The sequence below is a fragment of the Apteryx mantelli genome, chromosome 31 (assembly GCF_036417845.1).
Source record: "Apteryx mantelli isolate bAptMan1 chromosome 31, bAptMan1.hap1, whole genome shotgun sequence".
NCBI lineage: Eukaryota > Metazoa > Chordata > Aves > Apterygiformes > Apterygidae > Apteryx > Apteryx mantelli.
This window is the reverse complement of record NC_090008.1, coordinates 1,615,849-1,637,758: the sequence shown is the minus strand read 5'-3', so window position 1 is coordinate 1,637,758 and position 21,910 is coordinate 1,615,849. Positions and strand designations below refer to the sequence as shown.

Below are 21,910 nucleotides of genomic sequence, written 5' to 3'. Positions count from 1 at the left end.
GTATCCTGGACATCCCCATCCCAGGGGACTCCTGATCCCCAGCATCTCACAGAGACACACAGACATCCCTGGCCCCAAGGACACTCGACCCCCCAGCATCCTGGATCATCCCATCCCAGGGGCTCCCAACCCCCAGCATCTCACCAGGACACATGGACACCCCCATCCCAGGGGCTCCGGACCCTCAGCATCCCACCAGGACACACGGACACCCCCATCCCTGGGAGACTCCCCAGCTAGTATCTCTGCCCCGAGCTCGTCTCCCAGCCAGACGGTCCCAGGGCGGCCGGCGAGGGAGAACCGGGCACAACGGGGCAAAAGCCATGGAAAAGGCATGGGAACGAGGCCAAGGAGGAAGGAGGGGAAGGAGAGGGGGAGCGAGGAAAGGGAGGAGAGACGCGGGCCGAGGCGCCGGCGCAGCCGCGAGCCCCGGGGGCCTCCTTGCGGCAGGCGCCGGCACTCGGGCCCGGCTCCCTTCGGCCGCTCCTGGGAAGCCGGGTGCCCACGCGAGCGGCACCCGTGCGGGGCGAAGGGAGAAAACGGAGCCGTGAAAAAGCGCTGGCGGAAAAAAGCAGGGCAGTGGGGACGGGCGGCCTGCCCCAATTAGCATCCCTTAATTAGCAACCACCGGTTCCCGGTGCTGCCTTAGCTCTCCCTGCCCGCGGACGGTGCAAAGCGCCGGAGGGGAAAACCCAGCCGGGCTTTCTGCAGGGGGGGATGGAGCAGGAAAGGTGGGATGGATGGGGAAAGGCAGAGGGACGATGTGCCGGGAGCAGCCAGAGCAGCTTTCCCGGGGCCTCTGCAATGCCGACGGCTGGTGCCCCACCTGCCCTTTGCATGGGAGCACGAGGAGGAGGAGGAAGAGAGGAAGGAGCGCGGCCCAGATCCATCTCCCAGCCTCCTGCAGCGCCGGAGACGGGGAGAAGACGGGGCCTCCGTGCTGGCCCTATCGCTTAACAGCATTGCAATCCCAAGCCGGGGGAACCAGACAGGATGTCTGGACGGAGATTAGCCGGAAAGCCGATCCCTTCGGGGAGCACCGAAGCTGAGCCGGGGCGCCGGCACTGCCGGCACCGGGGACGCGGCCACCCCAAAGGGCTGGGGACGGGTACACGCGGCCCGGAGAGCCTCGGCGGCAGCTCTCCGGTGGCCTTTGCCAGCAGAGGGGACTGTTGCTCGCCTCTCCGGAGGCGGCGCGTGGCGGGAGCGAGCCGGCGCCAGGCCCTCGGGAGGGATCGGGGGGGGGGGGGGGGGGACGTCGACTCTTTTCCCCATTGCACGGGACGAGGGCGGAGCAGGGATCCTCCCCGGAGGGGAAAAACCACCATTGCACCGGGAGAGGAAGAGCTGGTGAAAAGTCACTATCCAAACGATTTTTTCCTTCTTTTGTTTGCAGAAATCCCCAAAGTTTGATTTTTAAACCCTATCCCCCCCTTCTCCCCCCCCCAAATAAATCAGCTGGGAAAAATAAATCCCCCCAAACGTTCCCCACGAAGCGATTCGTAACCCCACCGTGAAAGACCTGCCCCGCACGGGCGAAAGCCGTGAGCAAAACCAAATGTTCATCCAGCGGCTGCCAAGTTTCTGGGGCCATCGGCGAAACCTGCGGCAATCCGCGACCGCGCCGCGAGGTCCCAACGGGCTCCCGGCTCCAGCCGTGCAACATCTGGAAAGAGAGAGATTTGCAGCTGGAGGCAGCCGGGAAGAGAAGGGGCTCAGCTCGCCTTTCCCCGGCGCTTGCAAACCTCGGGAACAAGGGAAACGCTGCTGGGGAAACCAAGGCATGGCAAGGTGGCCCCCATCCCGGGCTCATCCCGTCTCCCCCCCCGCAGCCCCTTGCTGGGGAAATCTGGCACGTGCGCGGCCCGGCTCTGCTTGAAAATTGCCAGACGTTTCGCAGCGATTTCCCCCTCTCCCGGGGGGAGCCGGCGGGGATGCCGGAGGGCTCGCGCGAGCCGGCGGTCGCTCCCGGCGCTTAAAGCGCTCGAGTGCACGACGTTGTTGGGACGGTGCAAAACGGAGCCCAGAAAGGGAGGGGAGGAAGAAGCCGCCCTCCCCCGGCTGGGTGCCCGCGTGGGACCCCCATCTCCACGGGGTGCGAGTCGGGACGGAGCCATCCCACGTGTCCGCTCTCGGCGGCGGCGGGCGGGACGCGGGCGGGCCGTGAGCATCCCGGCTGCGGAAGAGTTAACCCCCCCTTCTCCGCCCGGGTCTCAGGGGCCTCCCCCTCGCCCGGCCGTGGAGTATGAATAGCTCCGGCGCCGCTCCTCTCCCAGCCACTCGCTCCCGCGCCTGCCTTTCCGCTCCCTCCCCTCCCCGTGCCGGCGGCCAGCGCGTTTCGGGCAGCACCGCCGATGCTGAGCATGGAGGGCTTCGTGGGCGCCAGAGCCCTGGGCGAGGAGTCCCTGCAGATGTGGGACCTCAACAAGCGCCTGGAGGCTTACCTGGCCCGCGTGAAGTTCCTGGAAGAGGAGAACGAGGTGCTGAGAGCCGAGATCCAGAGCGCCAAGGGCAGCCCGGGCGAGGACTCGTGGAGGACCAAGTACGAGGAGGAGCTACGAGCCCTGCGGGCCATGCTGGACGATGCCTTCAGGGAGAAGTGCTCGGTGGAGCTGGCCCGGGACAACCTCTACGAGGAGATCCAGCACGTGAAAAGCAGGTGCCAGAAGGAGCAAGCAGCTCGGGAAGAAGCCAAGAAGCAGCTGTCCCTGAGCAAGAAGGAGCTGGAAGAGGAGAGGAGAGCTCAGATCTGGCTGAAGGAGAGAGCCCTGCAGCTGGAGAAGGAGGTGGAAGCCCTGCTGGAGGTGCACGAGGAGGAGAAAGCGGGGCTGGACCACGAGATCGCCAGCTTCTCGCAGAGCTTGGAGAGCTTCCGCTGCGTGCCGGTGGCTTTCCAGCCCGTGGAGGTGGAGGACTACTCCAAGAGACTCTCGGAGATCTGGAAGGGGGCCGTGGAGACCTACAAGACGGAGGTGTCCCAGCTGGAGAGCTCCCTCTGCCAAGCCAAGGAGAGCCTCTGGAAAGCGGTGGAAGACAACCAGCAGAGCCAGCTGCAGCTGCAGCACCTGGAGAAGGACCTGGCGGGGCTCAAAGCGCGGAAGGACATGCTGGAGGAAAGCCTGTCGCGGCAGTGGCAGGAGCAGAGAGGGGAGGCCGAGAAGTTCCAGGTAGGTGAGGGCACCCCGTCTCGGGGAAGGGAGCGCTGCCCCACGGGTGCAAAGCCCAGGAGGCAGCAAAGCCCAGGAGGAAGAGCCCCGGAGAGGATGGGGTGGCCGGGCAGCGGCTCGGGATAAGTCACAGCTGGGGACAAGGCAGAGGGCGGGAGGAAGAGCAGCTCGGTGACATCCTTGGCCCCGGGACAAGAGGGACCCGAGGTGGCACCGCTGCAGGGGATCCTCTCTGAGCCAGCAGCTCCTCCCCTGGGCCCCAACTTGGTTTTTCGACCAGCCGGGAGGCTTTTCCCCCTGGCACCGGTGAGTTTTCCCAGGGGAAACGGCTTCCCCTTGCCATGGCTCCCGCAGCTGCTGGGAGCCGGGACCGGGGTCAAGCCAGCGGGGAGGCGTAAAGGAAGGACAAACTCCGGCCGGCTTTGCTGCAGCTGCGGCCGGACAGCTGCAAAAATAATTCAGCGGAGGAGGCTGCGGGGGGGCCGCGGCGGCGAAGGGGCTGGAAATGCCGGGAATGGCCAGGCCCCTCCAATGGGAGCAGCCGGAACCGCAAACCTTGCGGAGAAGGGGTCCCTCTTTGTTCCAGGTCCGGGAGCCAGGACCGGGCAACGCGGAGCAGAAGGGCGCCGCGGCCGCTCGCCCGAAACACGCCTCTTTCCCACGCCGGCGTCTCGCGGCCCGGCCGGCGGAGCGCTTCGGCTCCCACAGCCCAGCCGGCCTTTCCGTTCTTCCTCCTCCGCTGGGCCGCCTCTGGCTCACGTGCCTTTTGGCCCTGCTCCCTCTCCCCGTGCATCGTTCTCCTCCACGGTCCCCGTGCCCAGGCTGCGCGTCCCCGGCACCCCTCTCCCTGCAGCATCCCATGGGATGCTCGGGGACGCGAGAGCCGCTTCCGGGGCTTGCACAGACCCGGACAAGCGTGTCCTTCCCCCGGCACCGCCGATTAGGAAGGAGGCACTTGTTGGAGCCAAGTCACCCACATCCTCCGGCTCCCACGGCAGGAAGGGGGACGGAGCGGTTATTTCCCATGCAACCAGAGGGTGAGGATGGGGAGGAAGAGCGCCCATGGGGAGGGAGGAACACGCCACCGGCGAGAGCCGCTCGTGCCACCCGGCCCCCCCCCCCCCAACGCAGCCAGGGGGGACCAGCCGCGTCCCAGCTCCGGCGGGCGGCCGAGGGGCCCTGACCTCGCCGTTCCCGCCGCGTTGCCGCCCGCAGCTGGCGCTCGAGGCCCTGGAGCAGGAGAAGCAGGCGCTGCGGGTGCAGATCGCCCAGGTGCTGGAGGACAGGCAGCAGCTCATGCACCTCAAGATGTCCCTGAGCCTCGAAGTGGCCACCTACAGGTGAGGTCCCCGGCCGGGCCACCGCCGCTGCCGGCCGGCCAGCCCGGCGCCCCTCTCCCAGCCCGGCGCTTCCAGATGGCCCCGGACAAAAGCAGCCTGGGAGAGGACTGATGGGGGGGACAATTAGCATGACAATAGGGGCTGTCCCCGGCGAAGGGGCCTCCCCGGCAGAGCATGATGTCACCCGGCGCGGACACTAATCCCGGGGCCGGGGGGGATGGGACGAGAGCCCCGGCGAGGCGGGAGCCGCCTTGCAAAGGGCTGCGATTCCCTAGGGAAAAGGCTGCCCCGGCGCTGAAGCTGGGCTGCAAGCGATGCCACCGGAGCGATGCCGTGCGAAACCGTCCGCAGCCGCTCTGTGCCTCAGTTTCCCCCTAAAGCAAGGCAGATCCTGCCTTGCACGAACACTCACGCCACCGTGCACGCGTAATCCCGTGCCTCTCCTTCCAGGACACTGCTGGAAGCGGAAAGCACCCGGTTGCAGATGCCGGCCGGCGAGTACAAGCTGGCCAACGGCTTGCGAGGTGAGAGCGCGGCGGCCGGGCACGCGGGGCTCGGGCCACCCGGCACCGATGCCGCAAGGGTTAAGGGGACGAGGCTGAATATAGACACGAGCATTTTCCTGGCAGCGGCGGCTCTGCCGCGATAGCAAGGTGCTAACAGCGGCCGCGGGACTCCTGGGTCCGTCTGGAGCTGGCCTTCCCGACACCTCCGGAGCGGAGCAGATAAGGCCGGGGAGGGGGAAGAGGCGGCTCTGGGTTTATCTGCTTCTTCGCCTCTTTTTTGGTAAAATCCCCCCGTGCACGGGGAGGCCAAGGAGGGCTGGACCTCAGGCTGCCCTAAAAAACCCTCCGAGCATTTCTCCGTGCCTTCTGCTTTTCTCCCCTCGGCCTCACCTCGCTCGGATGCTGGTGCTTCCCCAGGCTCCTGTCCGGCTCCGCCATCCCGCATCGGGTTCCCAGCACCATCCTCGGCATTGCCTGGCCCGGGGAAGCCGGCTCTGTGGGCAGGGTGCAGATCCCCCCCGAGCTTGCCAGGAGATGCTGAGGCTCAGCAGCGCTCCAGGGAGGAATTTCCTGGTCTCCATGAAGGGGCTGTTTAAAAATAGGAACAGGGAACACGGGCCAGCAGGCAGCAAAATGCACAGAGGTGTCGCAGGGAGCTGGCGGTCCCCAACCCAAGCGTCCCCAGGGCCCCTCCAGCCTCCCCAAAAGCCCCACGGGGTTCAGCAGCATGGGGCCCATTTGCCGAGCACCAGGTTGGCTCCTCCAAGGAGCCCCATTTCTTGCAGACCTTGTCCCTCACATGAGCATCCCCCAAAATACCCCCGGGCTCATGCAGTGCTCCCGGGGGGGCCTTCCCCGGTGCACAGCCGTCCCTGAAAAACTGGGCTTTTCCCTCTCCGCCCTCGAAGAAGCCTAACCCCGGCTCTTGCCGTCACCCTTTGCAGATGTCAAGCTGGAAACGAGCACCAGCAAGCTCCAGCCCGCGACGCCCGAGAGCAGGCGGCTGCTTTCCTGGGATCACCGGATGAGCCCCTCCGTCTTCCCCAAGGTGGAGGCGAAGATGCAGCTAGCGAAAACCCAAAGCGACTCCCTCAAGGCCCTGACCCCCAAAAGCAAGAGCCCCGTCACCAGGGAATTCCAGAAAATCAACTCGGTCCTCCAGTCCCCGGCGCTGAAGGCTGCCGGCCCCTCCAGGGACCACGGTGCTGCCGGCCGCTCCGTGCCAAGCCCGGCACCGCCCAGCGGAGCGCTCCCAGCTGCCGGCATGGAGGCAGCAACCCATCCCTGCTCCCAGGAGCAACCCGAGCCCCTGAGCCCCATGGTCCCAGCGGGGCCAGAGCCAAGCGAGAAGAACAAGCACCCTCACGAGGAAGCCGTGGACGAGGAGACCCAAGACCCCAGCGAGGAGCCACCTGGGAAGTCACCCACCCCACAGTTGCTGTACCCTGACCGGCTGGTCACCGAAGCTTTGGAAGATGCTCTCAAGGAGGTGAGAGATGATGCTGAGCCCAAAGAAGAGCCCATGCTCGAGGCCGAGAGGGCTACAGAGGGATACAGGGTAGGGAGTGCACCTGAGCTCCCCGGCTGGACGGCAGCCGATCACCCCACGGAGGAGGTTGACGGTGCTGAGGATGCCAATTTTGAAGCCCTTTTGGAAGAGAGGGCTGGAGAAGACATGCACAAGGAACCAGACATGGAGAGCACTGCTCAGCGGGACGGAGCAACGTCCCACCTGGAGCTAGGACCATCTGGCGAGCAGGAGGAAGAAAGCACACCTGATTTTCTTGTTGCTGCACAGAGTGAAATAGAAACCCAGGAGGAGATGAGATCTTGGGAGGAGGAAGGAAGCAGAGAGGAAGAGATGCCGATGTTGCTGAGCCCAGAGGAGAGCGGGGAACCAGAATTTGTGCGTGACACTGCAGACAGCCCGCTGGGTGAAGACACGCTTGCTTCATCCGGGCCCAACGCCGAGTGCTGGGAAGGCAGCACAGGTCACCCCAGCCAGGCGGCTGCTGTGGGGGGAGGCCTGGAGGAGCCGGAGCAAGGAGAAGATGACGTGGAGGCTGTGAGCACGGAGGCGTTGAACCTCTCAGAGGATGAGGAGAGACGGGAACCCTGGAGCCCTTCTAGGGAGGATGAAGAGTGCGATTTCCCAGAAGAAGCGAAGGAAGTGCGAGAAGGGGAGTCCCTGCAGAGGGAAATCCAAGCCACTCACGCTTGCCCCATGGAAAGTCACCCAGTTTTGCCTGGGGAAAGCCACCTAGAAGAGGATCTTGTTGAGAGAGAGCAGGAAAGTTTGGGGCACCAGGAAATGCCTCTGTGCGAGACAGATCCTGCTGCGGACGAAGAAGGGAGGGAGGAGACGTGCCCAGAACATGAGCCCTCAAGCATCAAAGAGAGCATCTCAGCAGAAGAAGCTTCATCAAGGGCTGAAGAAGACACCATGGGAGAGGAGATCACAGACAGAGCAAGAGATGGTGAGGGAGAAATGGGAGAGCCAGGAGAGGAGGATTTGGAAGAAGAGGACCTCAGGGCTGAAGGGAAGCCGCTGGGACCTGAAGACCTGAGGCAGGAGGAAGTTACCTTGGAGGAGTCTGGGGGCCTGCAAGAAAATGGCTTTGAAGATGACCTGCTGGAGCAGGAGGACCTGGAGACCCTGCCGAGGGAGGAAGTCCTGGGTGGCAGAGACGATGACAACTACCAAAAGCACTGTCCAGAGGACCGGGAAATGAAGGGGGAGGAGGACATGGAAGGGTCTCCAGGGAGAGAAGATGCCAGCGTCACATCCCAAGAGCCAGCCTGGGCAGATGACATCCTCACAAGCACAGGGGTACCAGAAAGTGAGGAAACAGAGGGCATTTCACCTGCGGAAATAGAAGAAATGGGAAAAGATGATGAAGACGACACTGGGAGTAGGATGAGCCGGCAGGAGCCAACGCCACAAAACGAAACGGAGCAGGAGGCCGAGCCCGCCCTGGGGCTGGCGAGGGAAGCCCAGGAGGGCCACCAGGACCCACCTGGGGACGAGGAGCCAGCCACAGCTCCGGAGGTGTCATGGGAGGCGCAGACGAGGGCTGAGGACGCAGGGGGTGAGCTCTCTTCAGAGCCCGACGAGCCGGAGAAGGCCAGCACGGGCTCAGCGGCATTTCAGCAAGCTCCGGGCGACTATGCAGAAAGCGATGAGTCCCAGGAGGAGGACACTCGGAGAACGGAAGAGCTGGGGCAGGAGCCAGGGACAGGCAAGAGCATTCAGCTGGAGGACACCCTGCCGGACGACACGCCTTTGCACCTCTACGAAGGGGAGATGCTGGCTGCGATTGCATCCAGCCCGAACCCTCTGGCTAGTGAAGATGCTACAGAGCCAGATCCGGGACCCGAAATTGCTGTGGAGGACGAAGGAGAGCTGGAGGGGAGCCGCACGCCAACAACTCCCTTAAAAGAGGGCCACGAAGAGGAGGAGGCAGGGATGGAGCCAGCCCCTGCGGCAGAGCGTGCCGAGGAAGAGGAAGGTTATTTCATGGTTTCTGCTCCCAACCAAGAGGTGCCCAGCTCGGAGGAAGCCGAGATCTCAGAGGACTTTGAAGAAATTACAGTCGAAGCAACTGAAGCCAGCAAAGATGATCTAAAAGCTCCCAGAGAAACATCTCCAGTGCCAGAGGAGGAAGGATGCTTTGAAGCGTTTGTGGGAGAAGCAGACAAAGGTATAAAAATGCCCACGGAAGAACGCGAGATGCCAAGAGCTGGGGATTTTACTGCCGAGGAAGAGGATGCCGTGCCCGCGGTGGAGCCCGGCTCGCCCCCGGGTGAGGGGCGCTTCACGGGAATCGCCGACGAGCCAGATCGGGGTGCAGAGAGCCCCGACGCAGACTCCGGCACGCACGAGGGACAAGAGCCTTCGGAAGGATTCGCTGCCGAGCCGGATGAGGTGGTCGGCGGCACGGCCGAACCGGAGAGCGATGCCAGCAGAGGCGCAGAGTTTCCAAGCCATGATTCCCCCTGGCAGCCAGGGATGGAGGAGCCCTTCCCGGGACAGGAGGACGAGTCCGGGGCAGCGGAGCTCATCCCTCCTGGAGGGCTCCAAGCACAGACGGATCCTGGGGAAGCCGCCCCAGCGGAGAGCGCGTTGGTCGAGCAGCCGTCTCTGGCTCCGGAAGACAAAATGCCGGATGGCGACAGCCTTTTCCCGGCCGAGGAGGAGCAGATCTCGGATGCCGACCCACCTCCTCCAGGATCCTCGCAGGAGGCCGATGACCGAGGGGGCAGTGACCCTGGGCACGACGGTTCCACGGGGACGAATCAAGACACCGCAGACGGGCTCGATCTCCCCGCGAAAATGCCGGCGGATGTCATGAAAGACTCGGATATTCTGGAAATAGTAGAGCAAGCCCTGGAGTTCAACCAGGGGCTGATGCTGGGGGCAAGGCTGGCCGAAGCCGAGCAGCAGGCTCCCGGCGGGACCGAGCCGACACGTCCACCCCGCGACTTGGGGGAAGACGATGGAGACTCCTCGCCGGTGTCGTCCAGCGAGGAGGAGCCCACGGTCCAAGAGACCCCGGCGGCCGCTGCACCGAGCGCCGAGGAGCCGGCGACAGCTGGCATCATCCGGGCCGAGAACCGGGAGCTGAACGGGCTGCACAGCGAGGCCAGCCTGGAGGACCTGGCCGAATTCCCCGAGGAGCTGCCCAACGGCATCGCCGAGGCACAGCCGGCCAGGCACCAGGAGGGGCACGCGGAGCAGGAGCAATTTGGGAAGGTCCCGCTCGCGCAGGAGCTCCCGGGCGAGGAAGCGGAGCCGGCGGCCACCTCCGCAGCGGTGCCCCCACCTCCGGAAGGGCCGGGATATGGAGAAGCCCCCGCCGGGAAAAATCCCACTCAAAGCATGCCGCTGCTTGGGAAGCACGAGAGTGCATCCGTGGTGTCCGCCCTGGGGGACGAGGTGCTCCACCTCGCTCCCGGCCAGCCGCCGCGGCGCCGGCTCCAGGACGAGCAGGAATCGTGGTCCTCGGAGGATGACTGACGGCGCCCGGGGAGGGGGGACCCGAGCCCGGAGCGACAGAGCGTTCCGGCCCCTTCCACGCTCTCCCGTAGCCCGTTCCCTCTCGACAATCGGACGCCTCACCTAGCCTCTTCGCCCACGTAACACTTCTCCGTTTCTTAATGATTTCTTAACACGTTTGTGTGGATTTTTCTTTTTAAACACAGGCGGGTGGAAGCCCGGTAGAAGGTAGCGAAGCGGAGCAAGGAGCTGGATGCAGCCGAGGAGGGATGCACCAGCCCGGTCCTGTTTCGGCAAGGCATCGGAGCTGATCCTCATTTCCCTGGACCCCTTTACACCGCTCTGCCCACGGGCAAGGGCATTTCACGCCTGTTTTAAGAGTGAATACGAATCAGGCTCAGTTTTTCCCCTAAACCGCATGGTTGCTCTGGCATCTAGACCCCACTGCCCATTGCAATATTTAATTTAAACCTCTATCTCCACTTTCCTTGCATTTTCCCCTTTTTCGGTTGCCCTAAAGCACCTCACAAGCACCCACCAGTCTGCACGGATCTGCCGCCGGGGAAATGCAGCGGGGAAGCCGGAGACGCCTCCTGCCGTGTCCCCCCGGCAGCGAGGACGCCCGCAGCCGCCGGGGCCCCGCTCCCAGCCCTCGGGATGCTCCCGGGCACGTCGGAGCCCGGCCCCGAGCCGCTGCTCGCGCCGCCGCTCCACCACGTGAGATGTATCCGCTACCTTGCCACTAATTTAATAAAGCATCGTCCTCCCACTCGAAGCCCGCTGCAGTCCCGGCTTCCTCATTTCCCAGCGACGGGGCAGGCTTGGTCGGAGGGGGGGGGGGATGTAGCCGGGGGCTGTTTTCCGCCCTGGGAAATGCCGAGGGTTGCATTGCAACGGGAATGGCTTTGCTATCGCCCCTGCAGACACCGGGGCCGGTGGAGCGGAGGGGGTGGCCGGAGGGGGAGGAAGGGATGCCAGCCCACACGCCGCCGGCGCCTTTTAGCCATGAGACAGCAGAAAACGGCCGCTATTTCCGCCCAGGCTGGGCAGGCTGCCCGCGGGGCAGCGCGCGGCCGCCGAGCTCCGGCACTCGGGAGCGGCGCGCCGGGGATCCCCGCGCTGCACCGCCACGGCTTCGCCCCGTCCCCGCCATGCACGAGGGGCAAACAGCACCCGGGCTGCGAGGGGAGCTTGCAAACCCCCTGCCCGGAGCGGGACGGGGGACGGGCAGCGCCCAGCCTCGCTTTATTTAATCCGGGCCCAAAATAAGCTTGCACGAGGGAGGCCAGCTGGCGCCCCGCAAATAGCCGCCGGCCGGCCGCATCCCCGCGTGATGCCGTGCAAACGGGGCGCTGGCCGCAGCCCTGCCGGAGGGGCCCGACCCCGCGGGTGCCCCCGCGCCGGCACCCGGCCCGAGTCAATCGCCGCTTTGTGCCGATGTGCTGAGCCGCGGCGTGGCGGCGGCGGCGGCCGCCCGCCGGGAGAAAGGGCTCCTTTATGCCAAGCGGGGAGACGGGCTGAGTCACCGGTGGGGGGGACCGGAGCATCCCACCCGCGGCCGGAGCATCCCACCCGGCTGCGCACCCGCGGGCGCCCTCGGCACCTCTCCGGGGCGCTCGGCATCGGCCCGCGGCGCCCGGCCAGCGCCAGCTCCCGGGCCGCCTGCCCGGCTGGCCCCGTCGCCTTGCCCCCGCGCCGAATTTAGCCCGGGCGGCAGCGCTCGGAGCCACAGAGCGATAAGGACCCGACGCTTATCTGGCCTCTCCAAGGCAAAGCCCCCGGCCCCCTCCTCTCCCTGGAGGGGACGGCTTCCTTTTAAGGACAAACTCGAACAGATCCAAACTCCGTGATAAAATTAAAAAAACCCCTGTGATTAGTTTAATCGGGCAGAAAGCCAGCGCTCGGTCAGCCCTTGGCCCAAAGACCTGGGCAGCGGCAGCCCAGGACGCCGGGGCCCCGTGGGCTCCCCCGGGGCCGGGGGCGAGGACGGGGCCGAGGCAGCCGGCGGGTGCGAGCGGAGGAGCCGGCCGTGCCGCGGGGCCGCCGCGGAGCCTGGCAACGCGGGAGGCGACATTCCTCCCGAAATTAATACACATTCCAGCCTGCCCCGGTGCTGACAAAGAGACGAGGGGGGACAGATGGCGGAGGGAGGGCGGCAGCCCCCTCCTCGCCGCCGAGGAGGAGGAGGAGGAGGAAGGGATGAGGGTCACCAGGGTGCAGAGGGGCCGAGGCAGGGGCTGCCACCGGGCGCTTTGCAAACCCCAGGGGTTTCCATCCTGGAGCGGGACTAAGGCAACGCTCTCCTCAGAGGCCAGCGTGCAACGGCACCATCCCAGGCTGCTCATCTAATTTTGGGGGGGGGGGGGGGGGGGTGCAAACCGGCTGGGCTGGAAGGGGAACCCTGCAGCGCCCAAAAAACGTGCTGGGGCACCCGGAGGTGCACGCAGCCACGCGGGGCCCCGCATGTGCACCCCGTGTGTGCACCCCGTGCACGAGCGCGTGGGCGCCCGCACGCCGCCGCCACGGCCGCGCTGGCTCTTTAAGAGGCGCCGAAAGCCCCCTCGGCCGCCGCCTGGCCCCCCGCCAGACAATTAAGGGTTTTGTTTCCTTTAAGGCCGGGGCCGAGAGGGAGATTTCAATGGAGCCCACACAAAACCTCCCTGTGGGGTGAGCCCAGCGCCGGGATGACCTCAGCGATGACTTCACTCCGCTCACAGCTCCCAAAAAAAAAAAAAAAAAAAAAAATCACAGGAGCCTTATAAGGAGAGGACTAAAAATACACCCCGAGGGGCACAGGCGGCCCCAGCTCCCCCTCCCCAAAACGAGCCCTGCGGGATGCTAAATATACCGGTGCCGGGGCTGCTGGGGCCCCTCCGGATGGATCCGAACCCCCCCCCGGAGAGACGGGCTGGTCCCCCCGGATGAGCCTGGGGAGCATCCCGGCTGGCCGTGCCGTGCTGCCGCTGCCGAACCCACCCCCGGCTGCCGCCGGGAATAGCTCCGGCCGGCTATAATAAGCTCTGGCCCGGTTTTCGGGGCTCTCCCAGCTGCCGGGCTGCGACCCCCCGGCTGCGCCGTGCCCCCGGGGCCGCGACAGCTGCTGCCGAATCGGGGCGGCGCGAATGCCGGCGGTCGAGCCCCCGCCGGGAATGCGCGCCTGGAGCCGTCCGTCAGCGTGGGGCGAAGGACGGGGCGACCGGTGGCAAATCCTCCCCCCCCCCCGCCTCCGCCGGCTGGCTGCACCCCGAAAAGCTCCTTTGCACCAAAATGGTTTGGGGGAGGAGGAAATCACCCCTCTGCTAATAAGTGCCCCAAAAGTTGCTTCCTTCTCCCGAAAAAGCAGCCCAGGGACCCGCACGTGGCCCCGGAAACAGCCGGTAAATAGGGCGCAGGATGCGTCCGGCAATCAGCAAAGCAGGGATTGGCACGCAGAGACACGGGACACGTGCGTCCCCGCTCCGTGCCTCAGTTTCCCCTCTCGCCTAGGCAGCCGGTCCTGTTCGGGCCGGGAAAGGCCACGTGAAGGCGAGATCTCGGGCGGCTCCAGCCGTTCCCGCGGGCAAGACGCGATCCCGGTACAAAGACCTGTCGCGCTCCTCCCTGACAGCGGGCGCATCCCGCTCCCCCGTGCCAGCATCCCTCCCCAAAAACGCCCCAGCCCATCCGAGATGCAGCACCCTCCCGGGGCGGGGGGGAGGAGGCGACGTCGCCGCACTGCATCTCCCAGGCGGGATTCGGGGAGATCGGGGGCGTCGGGAAGGGACGCGGCGGGCCGGGAGCCAGCCCACGTGCCATGCGCGGAGCTGACTCACCCGGCAGCGGAGGAAACGCCAACAAAGCGGCTCCTTCCGCGCTGCGCAGCCGGCACGGGATGAGCCCGGCTCGCCCCATCGCCGAGCGCCGCCTTCCGGGCCTGAGCCCGGGGTCGGGGCCGTAATGCTACGATTAGGGTCCAGTGCCGTCTCCGGGGCTCGGGCCACAGGGCAAACGTCACGGTATTTGGGACGGGGCCACGCGAGCAGCTGACAGAGGGGGAGCAGCCCCAGCATCTCGCAGGAATTTGGTGCAACCCCCCCCCCCCCCCGAGTCCCTGGGCAGGTGGGAAGGGGGTCGCTGAAACCCCAGTTGGGCGACAACTGCCCGGCAGGGTTGGGTTTCATGGCGGAGGGGCGAGGGGAGATTTACGGCCTCCGGGGAGAGCCGAAGGCAGCGGCGGCGCCTTTGACCCTCCTCGAATTGCCCCCTGGGCCGGGGCGTGGGGAGACCCAGGGGCACAGCGCTGCGGGGCCAGGACGGCCCTGCGGGAACCGGAGAGCATCCAGCTCCAGACCCGGCAGCTTTTCCAAACATGGCCAGCAATTTTGGAGGCCGACACCGGAGACAGCTCTCGCAGCACAGCCAGCTGCCCCGCGGGCGCTGCAACGGGGTCACCGGCAGCAAGATGGGAGCACATCCACTGTCCCCTCGCCCGCACAGCCCCAATCCTGCTGTAACCCGGGAGCGCCCTGGCAGCCTGCCACCTTGCTGCCTTCCCTCCTTTCCGATGCCCTCCTCCTCCTCACCAGCCCCAGGGATTGTTTCCTGGCTGCTGTCCCTTGCAGGGAGCACCCCCTGCTCCCGGCTTGGGGGCAGCCCCGCTCCCCCAGGAGCCCAAGCAGGGCACAAAGTCACCAGGAGCAGAAAGCACCTCTCACCCCAGTAAGCCTGACTGAGTACTGGCTCCAGGAGGGATCTACTCCTCCCGTGCCTCAGTTTCCCCTTACCCGCATTGCCTACTCGCCTCACAGTCCCTTTTCCCAGCTCTCCACCACAACAGGTCAGAGGAAGCCCAAGGCAGCACTAACAGGATCCAGCTGCCCGCCCCCCCCCCCCGCGGAGCCGCTTTAACCCGACCGAGGGGGTCGCCAGGGCCCGGCGCCGCTCCCCGGACTCGCAGCTGAGGCCGGGCAACTCAGCGCACGTGCCGCGGCCGCGCCCCCTCCGGGCCGCGTCGGAGCCGCCGCCGCCCGCACCACGGCGCCCCCTGCAGGCAAACCGCGGCGCGGCCGATTCCCACCTTTTCACCCGATTGGCCGCCGAGCCTGGCCAATGGGAGGGGAGGCGTCGGCCGGGAGGCGGGGCGTCCTTCCCTCCGCGACCAATCGGGAGGCCGCCAGCTCCCCCGCCTCGCAAGCCTTCTCCGGAAAGGCCGGGAGCCAATGGGAGGTGCGGGGTGGGCGTGGCTTTGAGGGGCGTGGCCGGCGCCGATGGGCGCGGCGCTGGCCGCGGAGGGGGGCGTGTCCCGCAGGGTGGGCTCCAGCCAATGGGGTCGGCGGGGGGCGTGTCCCGGCTTCCAGAGAGTTCGGAGACGGGAGGCAGAGCGGCGGGCGGCGGCGGTGAGTTCCGGGGGGGCTCGGACGCCTGGGCCCCCTCCTCCCCCCTCCAAGCCCCCCCCCAGCCCGGGACGCCTGGGCCCGCGCTGTGCCGGCATCGCCGCCCACCCACCACCGCGGGGCGGCGGGGATTCCCCCCCCCCCTTTCCCAGTCCCCCCCTCCCCAAATCCCTTCCCCCCAGGCAGGGGTCCCGGACGCCTGGGCCCCTCTCCTGCTTGGGGGGGGGGGGAGAAGGGGGGGAAACAGACTCTGCTCCCCCCTCAGTGCGGCCCCCACCGCTTCCCGGACGCCTGGGTCCTTTCTGGGGACCCCAAAAGCTTCCCCCCCCCCCAAGCAGGGATCCAGCCTGGCTCCCGGACGCCTGGGCCCCTCTCCCGTTCGGGGGGGGGGGGGGGGAAGGGGGGGCAGGATCTGCCCCCACCTCCTCCCGGACGCCTGGGCCCCGCTCGCCCCCAGAGCCCCAAGGGGCCGCTGTCCCCTTGCTCGGACGCCTGGGTCCATCCCCCCCCCCCAACTCAGCTTTTTGGGGGGGGGGGGGACACGACCCCTCCCCCGGGCCCTGCTTGCCCTGACTCCCCTCCCCAGGGGTCCCCCCGGCCCATGAGGGAGGTGGGGCGCTGTTTGGGGGTGCCCAAGGCTTTGGGGGTGCCCCCGGCGCCCACGGGGGACGGCGACAGGCTTGCGGACACCCCACGAGGCCTCCCTGGACGGGGCGCAGCAGGGACGCGACCCCCCAGGTTCGGAGGCAGCATGGCCCGCGGAGCTGTCGGAGCCGGGACGGATCCAGAGCCTTGGCCAGAGGGAGCCAGCGCCGAGCCCCTGGCTCCTGTTATTCAATCCCGCTCGGTAACGCTGCCACGGGGCCCGGGCCGCTCCGTGCCTTGGCCACGGCCGTCAGCTGACAGTTGTCAAGCCAGAGCCACTTATTTACTGCCAGCCCGGAGAGGCCCGGCGGTGCCGGCAGGAAGCGAGCGAGGGGGCGGCCTGGGAGGACGGAGGAAGCCGAGCGCTTCCCCGCGTCCCCTCCTAGCACCTTCGGCACCCACGGCCCCTAAGTCACAAGATAAACACGTCCACACCCTGCGCGGGGTTTATCTGCTCCCGGCACGTTGCTTCCTGCGATGGGGGGGGGGGAAAAGCGGCTCGGCAACAGCGCCGAGGAGCCGCAGTCGCCAGCCCCGAGTCAGGCCCGGACCCCGGCTCGAAGCGCTTTGCCCCGGAGGATGCTGTTGCTTTATAAAATGGGGAAACGGAGGCAGGGTTGGGCAGGCGGGGGTGTGGGGTAACTCAGCAGGGCGGCCGCAGACCCAGCGGCGAGAGCGGAGATAAAAACCCTTCCGCTTCAATCGGGTTTTCGAGGTAGAGGCAGCCGCAGACGGGGCAAAGGCGGAAGCCGGCATCCCGGGGCTTTTTCCCCCTCCCAGCACATTGGCAGCGAGGAAGATGGTGAAGGAAACGGGGTACTACGACCTGCTGGGCGTCAGGCCCGGGGCCACCTTGGACGAGATCAAGCGGGCGTATCGGCGCCTGGCGCTCCGATACCACCCCGACAAGAACCCCAGCGAGGGCGAGCGGGTAGGTACCGCGGCACCGGCGCCTGCCCCGGCTCGCCTGGCCCCGCTCACCCTCCTCCTCCTCCTCCTCTTCTCCTCCCCAGTTCAAGCAGATCTCCCAAGCCTACGAGGTGCTGTCGGACTCCCACAAACGGGCGCTGTACGACCGCGGCGGGGAGCAGGCCATGAAGGAAGGCGGCCTGGGGAACCGAGGAGGGGGCGGCGGATTCGGCTCGCCCATGGACATCTTCGACCTCTTCTTTGGCGGCGGAGTGCGGATGCGCGGCCGAGGCGACAGACGAGGTACCTGCCCGCCGCGGGCGCCAAGGACCCTGGGTGCTGCCTGCTGGCGCCGGGGCGACAGCGAGAGCGGAGACGGGACGGGATCGGCTCGCCGCGCGCAGCGGCGTCGGGGGCAGCAGGATCCGGTTGGTGGCCCGCGGGCCGCCTCCGTCCCGCAGCGCGCAGCCTGGCGCGGTTCTTCGTCATCCTCTCCATTACTTTCTCCATCTGCCCCTCTTCAAAGGGCCTGTCCCTGTCCCAGCCTCCCCCCCGCCAGGGCCGGCGGTGACTCAGTGCTGCGCTGCCCTCGGCTCCCCGCGAGCCCCGGGGGAGGCTGGGGCAAGACGCAGGGCGTGCAAGGCTGCACCCGCGACTGTGCAGATGCTTTTGGCCTGGGTCATGGGAGAGGTTGGCCAGGTGACTCTGCCGCGGTTGTTGTTGCTGAAGTGGTTTGATTTAATAGCAGGGTAATTAGGGAGCAAACGAGAGCGTCCCAGCGACTCCAGATAAAGTCTCTGGAGCTGGGTCGAGGCGATAAGCCGTCCCGGCCCTGCTGAAAGCTGGGAAGGGCACGCGGCTCTCACAGAGGGCTGAGTGGATGGGCCCCGGGGGAAGGAGCCATTCCCGACCCACGCTGGGGACCTGAGGCTGTCCCAAGCCCTGGGGAAGCCAGCAGGATCCAGGCTTGGGAGACGCCGGCAGCTCCCTGCCAGAGGGCTCTTCCAAGCTCAGCTTAAAATCATCTCTGTTCCTCCTGCTGTCCCCGTCCCTAGGATTAAGCAGTGCCGGCTCCAGAGGGAAGCTGTCCAGTCAGCACTCCCAAGGGAGAATTATGGACACGGAGCCCGGCTGGGCCGCGCTTGGTGGCCCAGTGTAGCCCAGGGGCCTTCGCTGGGAGGGGAGAGTAGCGGCCAAAGACGCAGCCTTGTAATCAGGCGAATCCGCTGCGTGACAGCCGCAGAGCCACCGCGTTCCTCCCAGGAGCCAGTCGCGGCCGAGGCAGCGACGGCACGGGGCGCTCGGGAGGGTCGCGCGCGACGGGGTGCTGAGCTGGGCTCTCCCTTCCATCCGGCCAGGGAAAACTGTGGTGCACCAGCTCTCCGTGTCGCTGGAGGACCTCTACAACGGCACCACCCGGAAGCTGTCCTTGCAGAAGAACATCATCTGCAGGAAGTGTGGAGGTGAGGCCCGGCCTCGTGCCGGAGGGACCGGGCAGCAGGACGCCTGGGATCCTGTCCCAGCGCAGGGAAGGGAGCTGGGATCAAAGCCGTGTTCCCCTCGTGCATCCCGGGCACTCATCTCCTCTGCCACCCCTCACCCGCAGGCTGCGGGGTCCGGGAGGGTGCTCATAGGAGATGTCCCAAGTGCCACGGCTCGGGCATGGAAGTCCGCATCCATCAGCTGGGGCCCAGCATGATCCAGCAGATCCAGACGGTGTGCTCCCAGTGCCAGGGCCAGGGCGAGTGGATCCGGCCCCGGGACTGCTGCCTCACCTGCAACGGCCGCAAGGTCGTCCGAGAGAAGAAGATCCTCAGCGTCCACCTGGACAAAGGTGAGACGGGGTCGCCCCGGTGGGCTGGCGGCCAGCGTTTGCCTCCGAAACAGCCGCCACGCGCTGCCCCAGAGCCGACGGTCCTGGGAGGCAGCCCCAGGCCCTGAGCTCTCCCCGGGCATCCCGCAGGCATGAAGGACGGGCAGAAGATCACGTTCCACGAGGAAGGGGACCAAGTACCCGGCCTGGAGCCCGGGGACATCATCATCGTCTTGGACCAGAAGGAGCACCCTGTTTTCCGGCGCAGCGGCGACGACCTCATCGTCAAGAGGGAGATCAGCCTGGCGGATGCCCTGTGCGGCTGCCGGCAGGTCATCCGCACCCTGGACAACAGGACCCTGCTCATCGCCTCGCAGCCAGGTGGGACGGCAGCCGCCGGGACGCCTGGGCCCCTCATGCCGGGCAGGGAGGTCTGGGGAACCGGGTTCTGGCGCTGAACCTAGGAAGGAAGCAGGAGCGTGGTTAGAGAGCTGGGGAGGTTGGGCAGAGAAATCCCGACGGTCCTGATGCCGGGAGCGATGCAGGCCTAGCGGTTAGAGCTGTGGTGCGCAGAACTCCTGGGTCTTGCTCCCAGCTGCATCCTTGCTCTGCGGGTATGTGACTCTTCCTCCCTTTTTGATCCAGATCTGGCCTCCACAAATTGGGGTGGGTTACGGGCAACGTCCCAGGTTACGCTCCGATGCCCCTGGGCTTGCTGCCGTGGAGGCAGCGCCAGCAAGGAGCCGGGGTGATGCCAAGAGGCCCTGGGCCAGGGCAAAGTCTTGCAGAGCGAGATCATGCTAAAACCTCCCATCTCAGGTGACGTCATCCGACCTGGGGACCTGAAGTGTGTCCCCAATGAGGGCATGCCCGTCTTCAGGAGCCCCTTCCAAAAGGGCAAACTCATCCTGCAATTCCAGGTAAGGAGCCCGCGGCTCCGGTGTCCAACCGCCAGCTGATCCTTGTCCCAGCATGCCCCATCCCACGCCTCCGTCTCTTCTCTCTGGTTCCCAGGTGAAGTTCCCCGAGCCTGGCTGGCTCCCCACCGAGCGGCTCCGCCAGCTCCAGGCCTTCTTCCCACCCCAGGAGGAGGTGATGGCCACGGAGGACACGGAGGAGGTCGAGCTCAGCGACTACACGTCCCACGGCGGGTCAGGCCGGCGGCCCTACGCCGGCGAAGCGTACCACGAAGACGACTTTGAGGACGGCGCGCGCCAACACGTCCAGTGCCAGACCTCGTAGCCGGGGGCCCGCAGCCCCCGCGGGTGGCAGCCGGGCTTCTCCCGCGCAGGGGCGGGGGAGCGGGGCAGCTCAGCGGGGAAGGGGGCTCGCAGAGCCGTGAAGTTCAGGGATGTACATAGGTCACCTTTCCGACAGCACTTAGCCTCCCCCGTGCCCCCGAGGAGCCGGGAATGGTGCTGCCTCCGGGTTCGGCATGTCCTCTCCCTCCGGAGGGGTCCCGCTCTGGGGCCGGGGGAGCGCAGGCAGGGCTTGGTGGGGTCAGGACGCAGCTTGCATAGATGGGTCCGGTTGCGGTTAGGCGAAGCGGTGGCTAATTCCTGCCTATCCATGCTGGAAGAGGGGCTCAGCGCCGCTCATCACCAGGCTCTGGGAGTGTCCGCACCTTTCCCACCTGCTCCGGCCCCCACCATTCCCTGGCAAAGATGCTGCGGTGCCCCCAGGAAGACTTCACCGTGCGTTCCCGTGCAGGCGGGTGCTCTTTGCCTTGGGTGGGGTGGGGGGGACAGGGACAGGCCCCTTTTACCTGCTCTCGAATGGGGGAAATTCCCGCACGGGCTCCGGTTGGTGACGTGAGGCCCCGGTTGTCGGTGCTGGCAGGGACAGGAGGGAGCTGGCAGTGCTGGTGCTGAACTTGGGCAAGGCTCTGCTGCCCTTCGCATCTCCAGACGCAGCCCTCTTCCCTGGCTCTGTGGCACTTCCCGGCATCCCAGCCGGGCGCACGTCTGCTCCGAAAGGGCCGTGGCGCTCGCCGAAGGTGCCTGAAGCGCCAGCCCTCCCTGTGGGCCGGGAGCCATGTGAGCGGAGGCAGCGGGTTAGCGGCTGGGTGCAGCTGGCATTTACAGCCGGAGCCGGGCGCGTGTCATGTGCCGCGCTGCGACTGATGACAAAGCCAGGCCTTGCCGCGTGCCTCAGTTTCCCCATCAGCAAGCGCCGAGGCCCTTCGCTTCCCTGCGGAAAGCAGCCGCCTCGATGCCGGGAGGGAAGAGCCGCGCAGCCGCCACGGCACGGGGCAGCTCGTACCCGGCTCTCTTGGCACCTCCGGCCGCGAACGGTGCTGCTCCGGCTGCAGTTTCTCGCCTCTTCCCACGAGGTGACTGCTGGCAGAGCCGGCTGTGCCGGATGGTGCCCAGAAGCAGGGGTGAGGGGCTGGTGCGGAGCAGGCGCTCGCAGCTGGAAGACAAAGCCGGTTTGGGGGAACACCAGAAACTTGCCGTCCACCTCTGCCCTCCCCTTCGGCTCCAGCACGAGGGTGGCAGGGGAGAAGCCGGTGCTGTCGGCGTCCACGGCTCCGTCGGGCGCTGCTCCGCCTGCGGATACAGGGTACGGACACCTCGAGGGCCTGACTTGCGGCCCGGTGCCGGGCCTGTCTGTCTAACTTGCTTTGTCCGTTTGCTTTCCTTGCTGAAGCCTAGGATAGGCCCTGGGGAGCGGAGGGGAATTTTCCTTTCTCTTTGCACAGAACAGAAGGGGGTGGGGGGGAAAGACCCGTCCCTATAATTTATTTTTGGAAGAATTTTAAATCTCTCCTTTTTTTTTTTTTTTTTTTTTCTGGAGACTTTGTATATGTGACATTAAAAGCGATCCCGAGTCCGAGTCACCTCAGCTGCTTTGTTCCCGCGGGATCAAGTCCGGGCTGCCCGGGGGCCGGGAGGGTCAAACGCGGGAGGTGACTCGCGCTCCAGCTGCTGCTCCCAGCTTGGATCCCGTGCCTCAGTTTCCCCAGCTTGGCACGCCAGGGAGGGGACCCAAACGAGGTCACCGACCTGCCGCAGCTCCCGGGGACGCCCAAGCCTTGATCCCCGAGCCGGCTGCGGGATCCCGTGCCCCCGGCACCACCCCATGCCGGTGGCTCAGCCCCGGAGAAGAGCTGCTTGACCCGGACTCCGGGACCTGCTCCTCTCCGGAGCTGGGCTCCCTCCC

The 21,910-nt window shown here is 66.6% G+C and overlaps 2 protein-coding genes across 4 annotated transcripts; both read left to right on the top strand.

The window, feature by feature from the left end:
• Window positions 1-2,292: 2,292 nt before the first annotated feature.
• Window positions 2,293-10,784, top strand: NES (nestin). The gene is made up of 4 exons (XM_067313365.1): window positions 2,293-3,167; window positions 4,383-4,507; window positions 4,958-5,031; window positions 5,958-10,784. The coding sequence occupies exons 1-4, from the start codon at window positions 2,355-2,357 to the stop codon at window positions 10,028-10,030; spliced, it is 5,085 nt and encodes a 1,694-aa protein (XP_067169466.1). The 5' UTR covers window positions 2,293-2,354; the 3' UTR covers window positions 10,031-10,784.
• Window positions 10,785-15,331: 4,547 nt separating this feature from the next.
• On the top strand, window positions 15,332-21,580 carry LOC106491494 (dnaJ homolog subfamily A member 1-like). Of its 3 annotated transcripts, none has more exons than XM_067313381.1 (8): window positions 15,332-15,384; window positions 16,807-16,957; window positions 17,040-17,238; window positions 18,294-18,398; window positions 18,542-18,769; window positions 18,899-19,129; window positions 19,568-19,668; window positions 19,763-21,580. In XM_067313381.1, the coding sequence occupies exons 2-8, from the start codon at window positions 16,826-16,828 to the stop codon at window positions 19,988-19,990; spliced, it is 1,224 nt and encodes a 407-aa protein (XP_067169482.1). In that variant the 5' UTR covers window positions 15,332-15,384; window positions 16,807-16,825; the 3' UTR covers window positions 19,991-21,580. The 3 variants fall into 3 exon arrangements, with proteins under 3 accessions (XP_067169482.1, XP_067169484.1, XP_067169481.1); XM_067313383.1 differs by having other exon boundaries at window positions 15,367-15,384; window positions 16,746-16,957; XM_067313380.1 differs by lacking the exons at window positions 15,332-15,384; window positions 19,568-19,668; window positions 19,763-21,580 and adding an exon at window positions 19,394-19,561 and having other exon boundaries at window positions 15,539-16,957.
• Window positions 21,581-21,910: the final 330 nt, after the last annotated feature.